The 18,731-nt window shown below is 32.7% G+C and overlaps 5 protein-coding genes across 13 annotated transcripts; 2 read left to right on the top strand and 3 right to left on the bottom strand.

Moving 5' to 3' along the window:
* Positions 1 to 6: 6 nt before the first annotated feature.
* On the bottom strand, positions 7 to 2,395 carry LOC105560711 (F-box/LRR-repeat protein 2). Its single transcript, XM_012010062.1, has 5 exons — positions 2,391 to 2,395; positions 2,020 to 2,306; positions 1,442 to 1,953; positions 1,082 to 1,358; positions 7 to 986 (listed from the first exon to the last, which is right to left on the bottom strand). Exons 1-5 carry the CDS (start codon positions 2,393 to 2,395, stop codon positions 472 to 474), a joined length of 1,596 nt encoding a protein of 531 aa, XP_011865452.1. The 3' UTR covers positions 7 to 471.
* A 605-nt stretch (positions 2,396 to 3,000) lies between these two features.
* LOC105560704 (solute carrier family 35 member F6) lies at positions 3,001 to 6,456 on the top strand. The gene is made up of 7 exons (XM_012010047.1): positions 3,001 to 3,340; positions 3,461 to 3,608; positions 3,683 to 4,033; positions 5,298 to 5,382; positions 5,521 to 5,679; positions 5,758 to 5,912; positions 5,986 to 6,456. Exons 1-7 carry the CDS (start codon positions 3,264 to 3,266, stop codon positions 6,148 to 6,150), a joined length of 1,140 nt encoding a protein of 379 aa, XP_011865437.1. The 5' UTR covers positions 3,001 to 3,263; the 3' UTR covers positions 6,151 to 6,456.
* An 81-nt stretch (positions 6,457 to 6,537) lies between these two features.
* Positions 6,538 to 10,043, bottom strand: LOC105560705. Of its 9 annotated transcripts, none has more exons than XM_012010049.1 (5): positions 9,705 to 10,043; positions 9,123 to 9,355; positions 8,301 to 8,550; positions 7,138 to 8,176; positions 6,538 to 7,071 (listed from the first exon to the last, which is right to left on the bottom strand). In XM_012010049.1, exons 3-5 carry the CDS (start codon positions 8,520 to 8,522, stop codon positions 6,890 to 6,892), a joined length of 1,443 nt encoding a protein of 480 aa, XP_011865439.1. In that variant the 5' UTR covers positions 8,523 to 8,550; positions 9,123 to 9,355; positions 9,705 to 10,043; the 3' UTR covers positions 6,538 to 6,889. The 9 variants fall into 9 exon arrangements, with proteins under 9 accessions (XP_011865439.1, XP_011865440.1, XP_011865441.1 ...); XM_012010050.1 differs by having other exon boundaries at positions 9,787 to 10,043; XM_012010051.1 differs by having other exon boundaries at positions 9,815 to 10,043.
* A 1,813-nt stretch (positions 10,044 to 11,856) lies between these two features.
* On the top strand, positions 11,857 to 16,274 carry LOC105560703 (probable cytochrome P450 6a14). The gene is made up of 7 exons (XM_012010046.1): positions 11,857 to 11,996; positions 12,915 to 13,099; positions 13,777 to 14,146; positions 14,579 to 14,916; positions 15,082 to 15,312; positions 15,499 to 15,750; positions 15,920 to 16,274. Exons 2-7 carry the CDS (start codon positions 12,931 to 12,933, stop codon positions 16,081 to 16,083), a joined length of 1,524 nt encoding a protein of 507 aa, XP_011865436.1. The 5' UTR covers positions 11,857 to 11,996; positions 12,915 to 12,930; the 3' UTR covers positions 16,084 to 16,274.
* Positions 16,275 to 16,395: 121 nt separating this feature from the next.
* Positions 16,396 to 18,600, bottom strand: LOC105560702 (dual specificity protein phosphatase 3). Its single transcript, XM_012010045.1, has 4 exons — positions 18,295 to 18,600; positions 17,881 to 18,056; positions 17,571 to 17,794; positions 16,396 to 17,487 (listed from the first exon to the last, which is right to left on the bottom strand). Exons 1-4 carry the CDS (start codon positions 18,310 to 18,312, stop codon positions 17,285 to 17,287), a joined length of 621 nt encoding a protein of 206 aa, XP_011865435.1. The 5' UTR covers positions 18,313 to 18,600; the 3' UTR covers positions 16,396 to 17,284.
* Positions 18,601 to 18,731: the final 131 nt, after the last annotated feature.

The following is an 18,731-nucleotide window of genomic DNA, read 5'->3' as shown; positions in this document are numbered from 1 at the left end:
GATCTTTCTCTTTCCACATGCTTTTATAAGAAAGAAAGAGACACACTCTGCCTACAAGCGCACACGTTACGCGCATGCGCGTGACTGTTAGACAGTGACACACCGGCCTCTATTGCAACGTTCTCTTTTTATCCCACTATCGCATGCGCTTACACGTCGTCCCATACCTACTTCCCTCTATCTGTAATAGCTCTATGGATATTTTAGATAACAATAAATTGATAACTTTTTGATGTCTTAAAATAGATATCTATCAGATCAACTAATATGATAACTTTCAGATAACAGTCTTTTCCTTTGTTAAGATATCATAAAAAAGACACCTTTAAGACAACACTAAAATAGATACCAATTTTAAGACATACATTGGTTATCTTATAGTAAAATCCTAAAGGCAACTTTAAAGCGATAACTTATAGGCACCAAATGGGCACTAGTGCTACCTGATAAATAAAGCTTGTGCGGGCTATGTTAGGCCTCTGAGGGAAGGAGAACAGTACGTACGGTCGGGGTTATAATGTCTGACTTACGGTAGTTCCACCGCTCATTACTGCGGGGCGCCAGCGAATCTTCTCGTCGCCACCATGGCCAATAATTGCACAAATCGACGTTAACTATATGCAATAGCGGGGGCAGTGTCTCTTGATCTGGCTCTTTTCTAGGGAGAATTTTCGTTCCCCCGACAATCATCTTCAGCACGACGTTGTTAGTTCGACTGCTGCAAACGTCTTTAGCAACCTCAAGAGTGGCATTCCCGATATACGTACATCCGGAAAGATCCAACAGTTGCAACTGGGGCGAGGACTTGATGAACACTGCCATGCCCCGATCGGAAACTAGACATTGCCGGCACTCCAACTCTTTCAAACCGCACACGTTTTTCAAACCGTCGTCAGTAATTATATATATATTACTGATGATTAGTTTTTCTAATCTTGTTAACATAGCGATAGCCGTTAATCCGGCGTCAGTCACGTTGTAGCAGCCTGTAATCAGATACGTAATGTAACGTTGTTAATTGCAAGACAATTGAAAAGATGTGTATCGCAATAAGCGTAAATACGTATACGTGATAACTTACCTGTAATGTCTACGCTGGTAAGCTGCTGACAATGTTGTACCAAATCGATAAAGAAACCGTCCGACACTTTAAAATTTTTTGTGATTTTTAAAACTTGCAGATTGACGAAGTGAATTAAGTACGACATGTCCGCAGGTTGCGCGGAGAGTAAGTCTCCACTGAGCTCCAATGTTCTTAAACTTTTACAGTGCTCGCCGACAACTTCCAACGTGTTTTTCGTTATGCGGAAGCATTCCTTTATCGCGAGGTGTCTCAAATTCTCGAACTTCTTTAGCGCCTAGGGACAATATCAATCACACTTTATGGCAATCGTATTGCGATGAGAACGGTGAAGAACAGTGAAGAGAGTGTTCCATTTACCATTGAAAGGTGATTGTCCTCGAGGTAGTCGCAGCGGTTGAACTTAATTGTATGCACAGTTTGCTCTGGCAAGCATAACAAACATTTGCCCACAATATTGTTTTTCGTTATCGCGAGAGATTTTAAGTTTGGATTTAACGTAAAGAGACCCTTCAACTCGTCCTCACAACGGTTTGTGGATGGGCCTAAATTGAACTCGGTTATGTTACTACAATTATTTGCCAACGTGCGTATACCTGACGCACAAACTGTCAGCGCGGTAACATCGATACTGGTAAGATTGGGGCAGAGCTTCCCGATAACAGTCAATGTGCTTTGGCTTAAATAGTGAATCGGCTCATTCAGGCTTAAATAGTGAATCGGCTCGTTCAGGTTGATCTTCGTTAAGAATCTACCACACTTGAGCAGTATTTTATGAAGTATTTTAGTAAAGCCCCAAGTAGAGGGCAATAGATCCAATGTCTTGACCATGTGCCAAGAATCTTGACTCAACTCTCGCCAGCGTTTGCAAACTGCAAACAAATATAGGGGCAAATTGGTATACATACGTGTAAACGTGCCTCAGACAAAACGCTCACCTATCTCTATGCGAACTCTGTCTGTAATCGGCAGAAATAGGAAGATGTGTCTCAAGCAATCGTCGTTCAGCATATGAATGGACACTTGCTCGGGGTCGTTCCGCAGATACTTGTTCTGAACGTATTGCTTCATGGTAAGCTTCCTATCGGAGGTCTTGCTGGAGTCTTTTCCCGCCACGTACACTTTGTGTTCCATACTGTCCGGCTGATTCCAAGAATCTGCAGCCATCACCCTTAAATCTCTGTTGTGCAATCGAATTCGTTTCCTACTTCCATCTTGTATCGCTCTACAATCAACAATCGGTTACGAACAACCATTATTTGCCGGCGAGTCTTTTCAAGGCCAGTATCACCCCCTCGTTGAAACTTACGCCATTGCATGATGCCACTTCAGTGAACGTGACGAACGCATAGTTACTTTTCCCGTGAATTCTACGCAAGTAACAGCTCTCGACTGGTCCGTAAATGGAAAAGTAATTGCTCAAGTCCTTGAAAGTTGTCTGGAGAAAGAGAGATAGTCAAACAGATTATTATAGGTGCGTTCGAGACGGTCGCCTTCAGCGTTAAAATCGTCTTCTATCTTCGTTCGAGATATTGGCGACGAGAAGATTCGCTGGCGCCCCGTAGTGTAAGCTGTGGAACTACCGTAAGTCAGACACTTCGGAGGTGCATATACACTGCATTGGATTTGTTTGCTATTTTATTGTTTGCTATTGCTATATTATGCTTTCAATTTTGGATATAAATAAAGCTTGTGCGGGCTATGTTAGGCCTCTGAGGGAAGGAGAACAGTACGTACGGTCGGGGTTATGTCTGACTTACGGTAGTTCCACCGCTCACTACTGCGGGGCGCCAGCGAATCTTCTCGTCGCCAATTGGTCTAGACTAAAGTCACTAGATATAGTCTAGACGCCAGGTTTTGTGCCATGCATATGCAGCTCTGCAATTTTGTGTGTAATAGCCCTATCTTTCTTGTTTATGTTTATGGTTGTGTGCTATACTTTCTGCACTAAAAACGAAATCGGTATACTATGGTATATAATTAGATGTTGGAAGGAAAAAGAAAGAAGATGAGACGCACTGAAAGTTCAGTTACAAAGGATAGGCGTTTTTTTATGCATTAAATCTGTTGAATTGAGTCATCTCAGTATGTATGTTTTATAGTCATGTACATACATACATATTTAAGCAGAAAGTACCCATTTAGTGACTGTATCATTACAATCTGCTCTCACTTGTAAACAATGGCGTGGTCAAACTATCAACGTACTTTAGCTGTACTTCAAGTAATTACGGGCTCGTTTAATACTTTATCAGTTAAGTAAGTGTATTTATTATAAATACTAAAATTAATTACACATATATATACACACACAGCGTAAAGAATAAAATTACGATACAAACAATCAATTTCGTTACAATGAAATTTCAATTTGTTCAGATATGCTGATCGACAAATTGTACTTGGCGAAGATGACCAACTTAGGCATTTTAACCATCCTTTTATGCAATCGTTATTTATGTTTTTTGGAGAGGCTCTTTGTTTTTTAGCATTCAAAGTCTTCTACTATTATTATAATCGGCGAAGCGTAAGTATATATTAATGATTTTTATTCTCCGAGAATAAAGTATAGTGTTATATACCATATTAATTTGTTTACAGGATGGCTCTGTAGATAATCATGTACTCACTAAGGGTTCGAGGATTTTCAATCCTTTTCTTTTACTAGTACCTGCATTGTGTGATATGTTTGCAACGTCCATAATGTATATCGGTCTGAACATGACTTACGCAAGTAGCTTCCAGATGTTGCGCGGATCAGTGATTGTTTTTACAGGAATGCTTTCTATTGGATTTCTTAATAGGAGATTGGGTGTTAGAGAATGGATAGGCATCGGCTTTGTTATAATGGGTTTAGCATTTGTCGGTGTTAGTGATATATTAACAATGGAAGACAGTGATATCAGTGCAAATTCTGTCATCACTGGGGATCTGCTTATTATATTTGCTCAGGTACATTTTTATTATTATTAATTTATCGCTGTTATACAAATCCATAAAATCTCATAGTTATAAGATTATATATATATTATTATTTAATATATAGAAACGGTGTTTACGGTTGGACTGGATCTTAGTGCCTAGTTTTTGCATATACATTTTTTCAACAAAGCAACTTACACGCCAATAACTTGGTCTTGAAACAGTATTAAGCTGATGTCAAATAGTATACATAGTTACATTGATAGTTTAATAATATTCTTAAAATAAGCATCATTTGGAAACACTGTAAAGCACGGATGCCCATAGCATCATTGAAAACTCTTGATAATTCTTTGAACTGATAACTTTGAAGTGATTATTATCAGTTTAATTGCAATGCTTAATATATTTTTCCAAATAAGAATTGTGATTTGCTGCCTTTGTCCAACTTACAAGTAAAGATTTATAGCTAGTAATAGTAGCAATCAAATAATCCTCGAGCTAGTGTCTATCCTTTTTTGTTTACTCTTTGTTTTGCTCTATCGAGGTGACGGACAGATAAAACTGCTTTGGCTCCTGAGCTAGGTTTCGAATGAGCTTGGTCTAGCACTATATATAAAAAGAATTTGTGCACTATTACGAGGTTTTACTGTGATCTAAGTTTCATATTTTGAAATATGGTCGCGGGCCAGACTGCGTGGGCCAGATTCGGGTCGCGAACCAGACGTTAGGTCTCTGTGCTGTAAAAAATATTACCGCAGCCAAGATTCGAATCTGGACCTCCTTTCTATCCGGAATACGCGTCTGCCCAGATAACATGCATGTCTAAAAGACATCTTTAAGATGGTATCAAGTTGTTTTTAGACATGTACGTCTAAAAGGTGTCTCAAAGATATCTTTATGATGTCTTTGAGACATGCATTGCTATCTGGGTTACCAATTCAGCCACTGAAACATATGGTAATATTTATCACAATCCCACAATATGAAAAGTTGAAGCGTTATTTTCGGCGCTGTGTATACACAATAATAATAAGTAAATTAGCTTAATACTGTGTTCAAGACCGAAACTTATCGGCGCGCAGTTTGCTTTGTTAAAAAAAAGATGTATACGTAAAAATATAACTAGACACTAAAATCCAGCCCAAGCGGAAACAATGTTTCTATTATTTGTGTTTGTACAAAATGGTCGAATTTACTTATTATTAATTATACTTACAATGTAAAATATCCGAGCGTGCACTGATAATATGCTTACTCTAACGAAATAATTTTCAAATTTTAAATATACAAGGTAATAACAGCTGTTCAAATGGTTGTCGAAGAGAAATACGTGGGACAACAGGATATTCCTGCGTTACAAGCGATTGGATGGGAGGGTTAGTATATTTTGTATTATTTTCGATATATGGAATTTGTTAATATTTGAGTTCTATCTTACAAATATGGATTATTTTATTTTTATTTCACTTTAATTTTAATTGTATTTTTATTTCATCACAATTATATTTTTACAGGCATCTTTGGATTTATTGGTATGTCTATCGCTTTAATCCCTCTTAATTACATTACTGCACCACCACCTTTTGCGGATAATTCACGCGGTACACTTGAGGCCTCTATAGAAGCTCTTATCCAAATAGGAAACAATAGCCCGTTGTTGATAGCAATTATCGGTCAGTCTATTACTTTTTTTCAATTTTTTTCATGTTTAATGATTTTCAGTTTTCATCACAAACTATTTGGGATTACAGGTATTGCATTTAGTATTGCTTTTTTCAATTTTGCTGGCATTAGCGTTACTAAGGAAATGAGTGCTACAACGAGAATGATTTTAGACAGTGTTCGTACAATTGTGATATGGGTATTTTGTTTAGCGTTGCAATGGCAAGCTTTTCATTATATGCAGGTATGATCAGAAAAAAAGTAATTATTAATAGTATTAATTATATAATAAAAGTATCATAGCATTTTTTTTACAGCTCATTGGTTTTATAATTCTTTTAATTGGTATGGCATGTTACAATAACATCGTAATTCCACAATTAATTCGAAAATATCGACGTCTTCTGGGACGTCATACATTACCTGAAAATGAAGATCGTATTATTAATACTGCTGCAGACGATGTGCAAGAAACAATATAAATATTAATTATAAGTATACTTTAAGTATATCAAACTGTAATTATCGCATGTTAATTGCCTTTGACAGTGCTCATTATGTCAACAAAAGACTAAGATACAGAAGATTTGTAATTTTATGATTTAAACTTTAAAGTAATCGCAATTCTTGTATCTATCTCATTAAGAACAAATATATGTAAAATAATTATATCTGTATTTTCGCCTTTTTAAGATATAAATTTAAGTGAAAGAAGCACAGAGTTCGGTTAGGTTTATATATGTATACCAAAATGTAATAAAAAATATAATTTTTATTGTTGAATAATATACATACGTATGTGTTTGTGGAAGGAAACGTTTGCACGTGCGAGAAGAGAAGAACTCTGCATATGTGCAAACTAATGCACATGTACAGTTCTTTTTTTTTAATTTCACGTATCTACAAATAACTTATAATATATGAACAATATAGCTAATTTGTAAATGGAATTTTAATATCATAATCATAAGAAATTATTACTGACCATTTTTTTATGTATACTATAATAAAATTGGAATGCTAAATTTTCTGAATTTATTAATTTATAAATTACTCAACTAAGAAATCTGATGAAAGAACAGAGCTAATTGTAAGACTTGAGACAGGATGTTATCAGTTAGGCCGGTATTCATACACATATATACTCTCTTTAATGCAAATCACATATGTTTATTTTTCTTACTTTACATTATTGTAAATTTGTGAAGTCTTAAGAAACATTTAAAATAAATCTTTATGCTGTATACGTAACAGCGTATGGGATAATCTAACGCATTTTGTACATCTAGTTGAGTCATTATTTATAATTAAGAAGCAAGAAATATGACGCCACTTGATTCCATCCATATATGTATATTTGTGCATTGTATCGATCCCTTTATAATTTCTTGTGTTATATATACCTATTTTGGAAGAATAAAAAATTATTCGATATAAAATATAAATAAATTGATAATTTATAACTTTACCTTGGCAAATGACTCGCTGATTAAACTCGTCAATAAGTATTTCCAATTCTACTAAGTTTTTTAGTTTGATATGTTTTATGTCTTTTACAAGGTTATGCATGAGTGGATCAATTTCATTGTTAGCTACAACGTAATGTAATATCATGTCACTTCTTATAAAAATCTGTTTTTCTACAAAAGGCAATCCATACTTTGTTATACTCATACAGAGATATACTACAGTAGTGCCATATCCTTTTGATGTTACTAAGCAGGACCAATTACTTGGTATAACTATTTCTGTACATATTTCAAGAAAATCTTCAAATAATAATTCATCCTCGTTAATGCCATCATATGGTTCTTTGTTCTGCATATCTAAATGATTGTAATTTAAAGTAGTTACTTGATCATCTATATAGGAATCATTTATCTTTAACCTGTTATTTATAGTATTCTCTTTCAGAGAAGAATCTGTGGAAGGAGTATTATGTTTCCAGGTTACTGCGATTGTATCATTCTTCTTTGTGGAATCATGCCTTTTAATATCATAGTCCACTGTTTTGAATGTTTTTGCACAAAATGATTTATCATACATCTGATTTCCCTCTTCTCCCACGTTCATAGAATTAATTGATTCGGTGAAATCTAAGCAGGGATTGTTATCATTATCTTCTTCACATATTTCAGCTAATATTTTTCTTTCAAATTCTGAATTTTCCAATTTTGAATCATGTGTGCCTACATCTTTCTCATCCAGGTCTTTTAATGATTGAAATATACAGCTTTCATCACTTTCTTCATAGTTACATATATAATCTTGTGATTTGGAAGTATGATGACATGTGTTGATATTTTCATTTTCTATGTCTTCGTTACAATTTATTGTATTCTTGTTTTTTCTGTGAAAGGTTTTATTTTTTTCCAATAAGTGCTTGTTTTCGGATTTGTTTTCATATTTATTCAAGGCATGTTTGTCAACCACCTGCGAACTAGTAACTGAACAAAAATTTCTACTTGGTACAGCTTCTGGACGCAATCGACATTTCTTGTATTTGATCTATAGAGAATAGAGAAAATGTTCAATAACATCAATAAAAGAGTTCGCACATTTGCTAATATATTTTCTGCCTTATAATTAAGAATGTATATCTTCGTATATCTTATATTCATTAAATACTTGCCTTTATTACTTGCGGTGGTATACCGCTAACCCAATGCGTAATAATATCACTTTTCTGAAAATGTTTACTGCATACGTATGTATCATCTGTGACGGTGTAATTTTTAATATTAAGAGCTGCTTGCCATTTTTTGCGTGTTTCTGCATCCTTAGGCGCTGAGAAGAAACTATATTTGTTCCTCTTATAATTGATCTCTTTACACAGCGCACATTTGCGGGTCATGATACATATGTGTGTATATATAAATGCACTAAAATTTAACAGATTTAAAATAAATTATTCTACATATTCAATTAGAACTTATTTTAATCAGTATCATAGATATAAAAAGAAGAGTAAATATGCAATACAGGCCCTATCACTAATTTTTTGAAATTTATATTTTGTGTATTTGGAGGCATAACACAATCTTCAATGGAATTCATTGGAATATAATTATTTATTTAACTATCTCAAATATTCAAGTCTATTTTTAAAAGTTATTTACAATCTAAAAAATGTAAAAAAAAGAGTAAATACAAATATAGAAAGATATTGTACAATATAAATCTTTTAAACAGTTATATTATCGAAAATTGTAAATATTTCTATAGACATTAATAATTTTTCAGAATATAATTTTAATCATAGTAATTGCTTCCTAAGACAGTTATATGTATAGCAATTAATATGTAAAAATAAACTGTAATAAAAGAAGAAATTAAGCTTGATTAATGTAATATAACAATATGAAGAAGTTAGGCCTACTATACAAACGATAAAAAATTATAAATGCTCTTTCATATTTTATTCTCCAATAACACAGGCCAATAAATTTTATACCCAAAGATCAGACAAGGTGATCCCAAAAGTTTTTCGTGTGTTAAACCCGAATCCGTTGTTTGTTTTTGCCTAGCACGTCAGGATTCTGAGATATCCTAACTTAAATGTGCCAAAAGGCCATTTTGAGGCATGTTTGAGCTCATGTCACACATGGAGGAAGAAATGTTTGCTTATTACTGTTTGTGGTAACTCGTAGTACAAGTCTTCCCCTTCAATTTCCGTTTTTGCACGTTCTAAAACAATTTTTCCTGGTCAAGATATAGTACATCGAAGTTGAGATAATTTCAATGCTAATAAAAGCATTATACATAGAAATCTTTTTAAGGTGCCAGTAGTAAATAACAATAATCAAGCTTATTAGTCGACACTAACCGGCCAATGTTTTAATGCAGAAAAGTTATTTGCAAAAATATAATAAACTCTTATAAAAACAATAAAAACCTTTCTTCTTGTCACCAGCAATTTATTCAAATAAAAGAGATGAAAGAGATAAAAAAACTACAGTAGATAAATAAATATATTGTCAGTTTGGTCAACGTACAACATAGCATTTTTATCTCTTTTATTCTTATAAAAACATACCGATTTCTTTGCAGATTCGTTTATCTTAATTATTATTCATTTATTGTTCTGACAGTGACAAATTGTATAGTGAATAAATTACATCTTGTGAGCGAGATGTATTTCATGACCTGTGTGGATTTGAATTTCCTTTTAGCAACAGGCAATTACTTAGCAGCAAGTGAACATTTGATGGTTTTTGTTTTCATTCTACTCAGTCTTCGGCTTTTTTTTAAAACTTGATGTCAAATCACTAACATCGGCAAAAATGACAGGTTAACTCTCTCCACATATACCGATTCTGAAGAACTCGTGCAGTGCAGCCTCCACCGATACACAGTAGGGACAATCCTTATTCCTTCGTTTTGATTCAGCCACACCAGGTATGTTCATAAACTTTAGGGCCATCGCACACAAAATGGCATAGCTGCATATGCATAGCGTGAAAACCGTTTAAACCAATGAGCATCGAGCATTGAGTCGCCATATTGATTTTTAGAGCAAAGCCTATCACACAATACCAGGCAACAGGCAATAGGAATAGGGAATAGAATTTTTGACGCGTTGGATTCGTCGGAAATTTTCGTTCAACCAATCCAACGCGTCAGAAATTTTATTCCCTGTTCCTGTTGCCTGTTGCCTGGCATTGTGTGATAGGCTCAAGAAAGTGACTGCAAAGTAACGATTTGTTATTTTTTTTAGTAACTGTAACTGTAACGCGTTACTTTTCAGAATTGGTAACTTGTAACTGTAACTTAATTATAGTTACACTTTTAGCAAAAAAACTGTAACTGTAACTAGATACTTTTATAAAGTAACTTTTCCAACTCTGTATTTGATATAAAATCAAATATCTCGAAACTGTGTTTCTTGACCTGGTTGACAGCCTCTAGCATTAAAAAATTAGCCGATTTACTTTAACAAAGCGCAATCTAATCGTAATTAAATTCTTTATCGTTCACCCTTATGAAAAAATACACTCAATCATACGTTGACGGTCCGAAATAACCATCAAATTGAGTGTAAACCTTCATAATTGAGTGTTTCATGAAGGTTTACACTCAATTTGATGGTTATTTCGGACCGTCAACGTATGATTGAGTGTATTTTTTCATAAGGGCATCAATCCAGCAAACACCAAAGTAACAATTACATAACATCTGCAATGCAAATGTTATAATATAACAGGCATATGCAATGTTATATTATATTTATCTTGATGTTATGTAACTGTTACTTTGGTGTTTGCTGGGAAGGTACTGTTTTCATTAATATTTTGTTTATTTTCTGATATAGTTAAAAAAGTTCTAATTTTTACATGAATTTTTTGCGTTTTAGTTCAAAATTGTCGCAAGCTCAAAAATCGAAAAATCACTTTTTCAAAAATTCTGCCCGATAAACCATAGCCACTAGTCTGTAGTTTAATAAGCACTGTCGTTTGTTTAATAGGTAAGAATTTTGACCAGAAATCCTGTCAACCGGTCTCCCATGTATTTTGATATGCTGTAATCCAGTGTTATTGTTAACAAAATATTTGATCACAATTTATAAATATTATGTAAAAAATAAGTTCTATTTTTAAAAATGCATTATTTTTTGCTTATATTTTGCATATGAAAAAAGTTATAAGTTATCCATTTTTGAGGCTTTAATAGTGCACTCCCTGCTTCCCTTAAGAATTTATATTGTAAAAGAAAATCAATAGTTTTCTTACATAAATAAAATCAAAGCTATTGATTAAACATAATAAGGAATTCAATCGGTTTAGCTATATTTTCTAAAATTGATCTCAGATATTTGTAATTAGCTGTGGCTCACGTATAGATACATATATGTATGTGGCGGTCTTGCGTGCACTTGTTACTCACAAGACGTCTCTTGATAACTGACATGCATACATTGATAGAAAATATCATTTAGAAATGTAATTACATATTGTATTTACACGCTATATCTAACTCTCCTCTAGTTATGTTCAAAACTAGCAATAACAAATAAAAACAGTAAATGGCAAGTCATCATCAAATCCTTTATTAACTTACATAACAACATACAAAATGCTGTGTACTTATCTCTTATTAATTCATTCACATGCAACAACAACATAAATATAACTTTCCATTAAGTTGTAATTAGATGCTATTACAAGCATTATATAAGTATATTCGATGTATATAAGCATATCGTCGTATATTCGCAATCACAGTATCTTCCACGTTACCGAATCGTTGTGGTTTACAGTGACTTAGTGCTCTGATTGTCATATATAGTGAATGAATATCATCTTCAGTAAACGCTTGTTTGAAAACAGCGGTAATATTGATTACGGATTAATTTTATAGTATATTATATGTTTCGCAGATAGCCAAATCTGTCAGAACAGAACTTTAATCCCAAATAACTTTTGAACTTTCGGATATACATATCAACTTCGTTTTTCTTTTTTCAATGCCTTTTATATACTGCAGCATGAGGAGTCCTATTTGAAATTTTTAAGTTGGGTCTTCTAAGGTCTCCTGTTGGCGGAGTAACCCTTCGCACCTTTTTTTTAAAAAAAAGAATAGCCTTTAAATAATGTTTCACGATTTTGCAAAATTTCAAGCCGTTTCCAAAATTTAGGTAGCTACAGACTTTATGGATACCTTATAAAGAAATTATTATAAATCGCAAACGTTATTAGATTTAATGTTATATTTTTTGTATAAGTAAAGTGTGCATTCTGAATAATACAAATATTAAAACACATAGAAGAGAATTAAAAGTTAAATACAGTAGAGTCCCTATTATCCAAGTCACAGTCATCCGAGTTCTGGTTTATTTAAGGTGATTTTAATTTAATTTTTTCTTATTGTCCGAAATGACATTTTAAATCCACACAAATTTTTTAAATTATTAATATTAATAATAATATAAACGTTTTAATATTTTTACACAAAAAAGTCATGAAAATGGATTTGGTGTATTTTTAAATCAGAGCTGTGTGTAGGAAAATAGAGTTGCGCAATTCGAGCCGATTTTGTTGTTGATGCCCAATGGTCCTCTCTTGTGTGTAACAAATAAATTGTTTTATCAAATAATGTTTGTTTGTCTTTTCATTTTTCCTTTCTGAGTTTTTGATTATCTGAGGGGATCCTTTTTCACATTAACTCGGATAATTGGGACTTTACTACAGTATGGTAAATTTTGTTTTCGCAAAATCTTATGAAAAGATTGTTTAATGTTGTGTTTCAGAAAAAAAGAATCAGCAATGCTGTTTATAGAATTAATTGGGGCTTTGATTATTGCTCTGGGTATTGTATATATTTACTACAAATATGTTCTATTCAATTTCTGGCGCAAGAAGGGTATCTTTTATGTTAAGCCCGTTGTGCCAGCTGGTAATTTAACAGATTTCGTAACTGGAAAATTGTCAGTAGGCAAGTATCTTTATCTGATAGTAAATGCACTCACTTGTATATGTGCACGTTTTTTTTATTTCTCTTCTCCCCCCCTCTCTCTCTCTCTCTCTCTCTTCACACCAAATGACAGTGTAGTCCGCGACGTTCCTGTAGAGGGAGAAACTTAAAAAATCTCTCTCTCTTTGTTTCTAAAAATAACTCTAAAATTAGAATTAAAAACAAAATTACATTTTAAATAGAAATATAATAAAATAAAATGGAATTTTAAATCATTCGTTTCGGATAATAGAGGGAAATCCAGGTTGAGAAAACCTGGTTGAGGTAATATTTTTTGCAATAAATATTTTACAGTTTGATTCTACAGTTAATATTCAAAGTGTGCTTATTCGGAATTATTATTAAAATGATTATCGATTTAGTTAGGTATACTATTTTGACTTCAGCTTTAGACTGTGTCTCAGGATCAAAAACTATAATCGGCGTGTAGTGTGCTATATATATTGAAAAAAGATGTATACACAAAAATATTATTAAGCACTAAAATAGTACGATCCATCCCGGTCGTATAAGGTGTTGCTATATTTGTGTTAAAAATACTATTTATTTGCTTTACTTGTCAATTGCTACATTGAAATCTAATTTCTCATTACCTACTATTCTTAAGACACAGAATTCAGGGAGAGTTTTGTTAACAGGCGAACTCTTCCATGATGTCTACGCAAAATATAAGGATTATCGCGCTTTTGGAATGTATACGTTTTTTAAACCAAACCTGTTAATTGCTGATCTTGATCTTATTCGAATGGTGTTAACAAAGGAATTCGGAAGCTTCCACGATCGCGGAATGTTCTGCAATGAGAAAACTGACCCATTGTCTGGTCATTTGTTTTTACTGCCTGGGAAAAAATGGCGCAATTTACGTGTAAAATTAACGCCTACCTTCACCTCGGGCAAAATAAAACAAATCTTCATGATTTTAAAGGAGTCTGGTCAAGAGTTTACAAGAAGTCTGGAGGACAAGGCTCAAATGAAAGATTCTATCGAGATAAAAGAAATGTTTGCAAGGTAAACTTTTTTGAAGGTATTTTTAAGTGATAAGAAATGCAATGGATAAAATTTTAAAAGAAAAGTTATTTATAATATCAATCTTGATCTTCGAGAAAGTCTGGCCACACTTTTGAAATATATTGTTTTCGAGAAAATGAGATCACAAAGTTTGGATATTTGATATTTTTACACAATAGCAAAAAACTAAAATTTTTAAACAATACACAATTAGCTTGAAAAGAACTTAAAACACTTTATATAATTCTAAGGAAAGATTCCTTACTAACAATTATCCATAAAATGTAATTAACTTTAATTCTAAAATGTAAAATTAACTTTAGTTATATTAATACAATTTAATATAATTTTGGAATATAATTTAGGGCTCTTAGTCCTTTATTTCTTGAAATTGATAATTTAAGAATTAATTAAAATAATATGCAAAATTAGGTATTCCACTGATATAATTATGTCAACGGCATTTGGAATTAAATCTAACTGTATAGAACAACCGGATAACGAATTTCGATATTGGGGACGAAAAATCTTTGAAGAGAAACCTTTATGGAATGCTATGGTAATGTTTGCACCTCAAATAATGGATTTCTTTTCCATTCCCTTCACGGACCGAGGTGTTACCAAATTTTTTACGAAAATGTTCCACGATAATGTGGAATATAGACAGAGCCATAATGTTGTTAGGCATGATTTTATGAATCTACTCATACAACTTATGGAGAAGGGCTATGTTGAACCTGATGATGAGAAAGACATTACCAGTACATCATGTAAATATATTATATATAATTACTTTATACATATGTACGCGGTAATAAGATATAAATAGGATTATCCCGACGATGATAGTATGTACGTTACATAAACGTACTATCAGTTTTTTTATGAACGTTTCTGCATATAAGATTTATAATATATGTTTTATTTGTATATAGCAAACGTAAATAAACTGACTATGTCAGAAGCAGCTGCTCAAGCGTTTGTCTTCTTCGTGGCTGGCTTTGAAACTTCTTCGACGACAGCAACATATTGTCTATATGAATTAGCTCTACATCAAGACATACAGAATAAAGTTCGGAAAGAAATTGATGAAATATTAAAAAAACATGGCGAATTAACTTATAATGCTGTGAACGAAATGACATATCTTCATAAAGTAATAAACGGTAATTATGGTATACAGATTCAGATTGTAAAGAGTTATGTAACTTTCAATGACTCACAAATATCAAGAGTTATTATAAAAGTTATTATTATATAAGTATTTACGCATATTAATATATGTTTGATAATCAAAATGACAGATGCATTTAAAGGAGCGAATTTTTTAAATATTTTCTTATTTATTATAGAAACTATGAGAAAGTATCCACCTGTACCTGTCTTGAATCGTGTCTGTACCAAAGAACTAGACCTCCCAACAACAAATATTCATATACCAGAAGGGACTTTAATAACCATACCAGTTCTTGGAGTGCACCGAGATCCGTCAATATATCCAGATCCGGATAAATTTGATCCTGAACGATTCAACGCTGATCAAGTAGCAACCAGACATCCTTACGCTTATTTGCCATTTGGAGAAGGACCACGAATTTGCATTGGTAAGGACTGTCGCGTTTATAAATTACATATTCCAGTCACTAATTTTGACATTACTGTTTAATAACAGCTTTCAATTTTTCAAACTCCATGTAGGTTTTTCTACACGAAACCTAAAATGTAAGTTATATCGCGATTGTTTATATATCTATGTTTATTACTAACTTTCAGGTATGAGATTTGGCTACATACAAACAAAGGTTGGACTCGTGAATCTTCTATCAAAATTCAAGTTCAAACTCCATCCCCGAACTCCAGTGCCACTCATTTTCGACGAAGCACCTCTTGTACTTACGGCTAAGGGTGGCGTTCATCTTATTATTGAGCACCGATAAAATATAGTCACATTTTTATTTGAACTAAATAAATCATCAAAATATTATCATATATATAAATTTATAAAAATATAAGTTATATCACCGTATCGCTCGATTCAAAGCAGAGCAAGAACTTACAAATTGTATTTCATTGTGGAATGTATTAACATTCCATTACAATTACTGAATAAATTTAATTCATGTACCAATGATTGCGTTTGATTCTCTAAGTTCACTTTTCGTATAATCTATTTACTTTAATATCGAGAATCTTTATTTAAACATATATCTAAATGATTAAATAAATATATTTTAATATCAGGTAAAATAATGGTATATCGATACTAATATCTCTTCTAACGTTAACAAATATACAAGTAATGAAAGTAAGAGATTTATATATAGGCATTATTTATTTTTAAATATATTAATTTCATACATTTATTTAATATTTACAGATTTTTGCTTTTTTAATAAAATATAAGTGATATACAAGGTGTAATCTAATTCACGCTTACTATTTATACATAGTATAATTACTATTTATACATAGTATAATTAGTAGGCCCACTCAGTCATTAATTTGGTTTGGCGTCAATCCCTTCTGCGCATCCATCATTTTTATGGTCCCATTAATGAGACAATTGTTGTATGTGTGGTAGTGTAGTTTTGATGAGTATGTACACACACACACACATACACACCCGCGCCACTGAATTTGGACCAAAAACATGGCGGAAGACCGAAAAGATCAAGAGCCGACAGAGAATGGACATACTAGTTATGATTTATATAGTGATATTTCTCATGAAAAACTGAGTCGAAAAGTCCCGAGTCATTTTTTTTTCAAATTATGCTTTATAAAGTAGTTATTATTAATTAAAAAGTAGCTAATCAGTATCGCTTTTTTAGACGGACGCGCGTTTGCGAGACGTATCTACTAGTGTGCATAAAGTGAGCCGCGTACCTTGGCGATGTTCCGTTTAAAAAGCGATGCTGATTGACTAATCTTTACTTAATAATAACTACTTTATGAAGCATGATTCGAAAAAATGGCTCGGGACTTTCTGACACAGTTTTTCATTACAAATGTCACTGTATAAATAGTGAGCGCAAATTAAATCACACCCTGTATAACTTTGTATATATATTAACTATACTATTGTCCTATTTATGTATCCTTTATAATGAATTCATTTCAACACCGATTGAAGAAGATTTAGCTAGTTAAACGCTGTCTACGTAATTTATTGTCCAATTGTGCTAGTTGCCAAAGAAAACCTTTATTTGGGCGAACATCTCGGTTTGTACGGAGCAAGTGTAAAGCGTCACATGCTAACATATCTTTCTTTATCATTAGGTATGCAAGAACACATGTAGCACTGCGAGATACACCTTGCATGCAGTGCACGAAAGCTTTGCCTATGCAAAAAGTAAATTATATTTCATATATAATTTATTATATGTAACAAAATGTAGAAAATATAAAAATATAATTAAATTACCTCTTGTAGACATCGCTTCATCAATAAAATTTGCTGCTGTGTAAAAATATTTACCAATATCTTCACTAGGTAAATCTTTAACTTGCAAGCCAAGATATTTTATTGTTGTATCCGCATAGTAATTACTATTAGTATTTACAAATCCAAATCTTGTTCCCTCAGCAGAATTTAATAAATGTGTTATACCTAACATTTTAAGATACTTCTTGTTTCTTGCTGTAAGACTTTATAAGAACACAGTAAAAAAAGTTTTTATCGCTAATCTTCTTTTGTACATTTTTTTACATTTTACATTGTACATTTCGCTCACCTATCACCAATATATATTCCAGGATACACTTCGTCACAATCGATGTCTTGTTGAGCACGACAATATTGTAAATTACGAACGCGTTGATGAAAACCAGGTAATGGCTTGTATTCTTGTACTTCTGTTGCTAAAATAACTGATGTTAATTGGTCTTCCGTAGTTTCTCCAGCTAATGCCTGAAAATCCAGAATATACATGAGATAAATCGTACAAAAATTTCTTTTCAAAATTTTGTCGACATATTGATAAATAACCTGATAAAATAATCTCCATTCTCCTTGTATTTACATTTTAAATTCGAACAAAAAGAAGCAAATCAAATTTGATTTTATACACCAAAATACTTGCAACAAATACAGTCTCATTAAATTTCTAATGTTAAACATGACCTTTAAAGATTTATACAATACTTACATAATTTTTTCTCTCCATGTTACAGGTTATATTTATGCCAATCGAATCAAACACACGAGAAGTGTATACTTTATACCTAAAATAATTTTTCTTAATCCAGAATCGTTATTTAGAAGTACCGAATCTTTATTGTTTTATTATTCGATAAAAATGTATACATAGATATGAAATACGATCTTGTTTACAAGTGTATAAACGCAGAGAGAAACCTGAGGGTGCAAATAGAGCGGAACGGTGTACGCAGAAATTCGCACAAATTCCCTCGAAACCGTCTTGTGATTGGCGATCCGCTGATTCCACTTCCGCGTATTCCGCTCCATGGGACGTCGCCCTCACTACGGGCTCAACATGGCGGTCAGCCAATCAGTAAACGAGACGCCGGTTGCGCCTCTCTTATTATTTAGAACTCACTTCGGCCCACTGAAATATATACTAAC

This window comes from Vollenhovia emeryi, unplaced genomic scaffold, assembly GCF_000949405.1.
Source record: "Vollenhovia emeryi isolate VEMERY1.0 unplaced genomic scaffold, V.emery_V1.0 DF939225.1, whole genome shotgun sequence".
Lineage (NCBI taxonomy): Eukaryota > Metazoa > Arthropoda > Insecta > Hymenoptera > Formicidae > Vollenhovia > Vollenhovia emeryi.
This window is presented reverse-complemented; position numbering and strand designations above follow the sequence as displayed.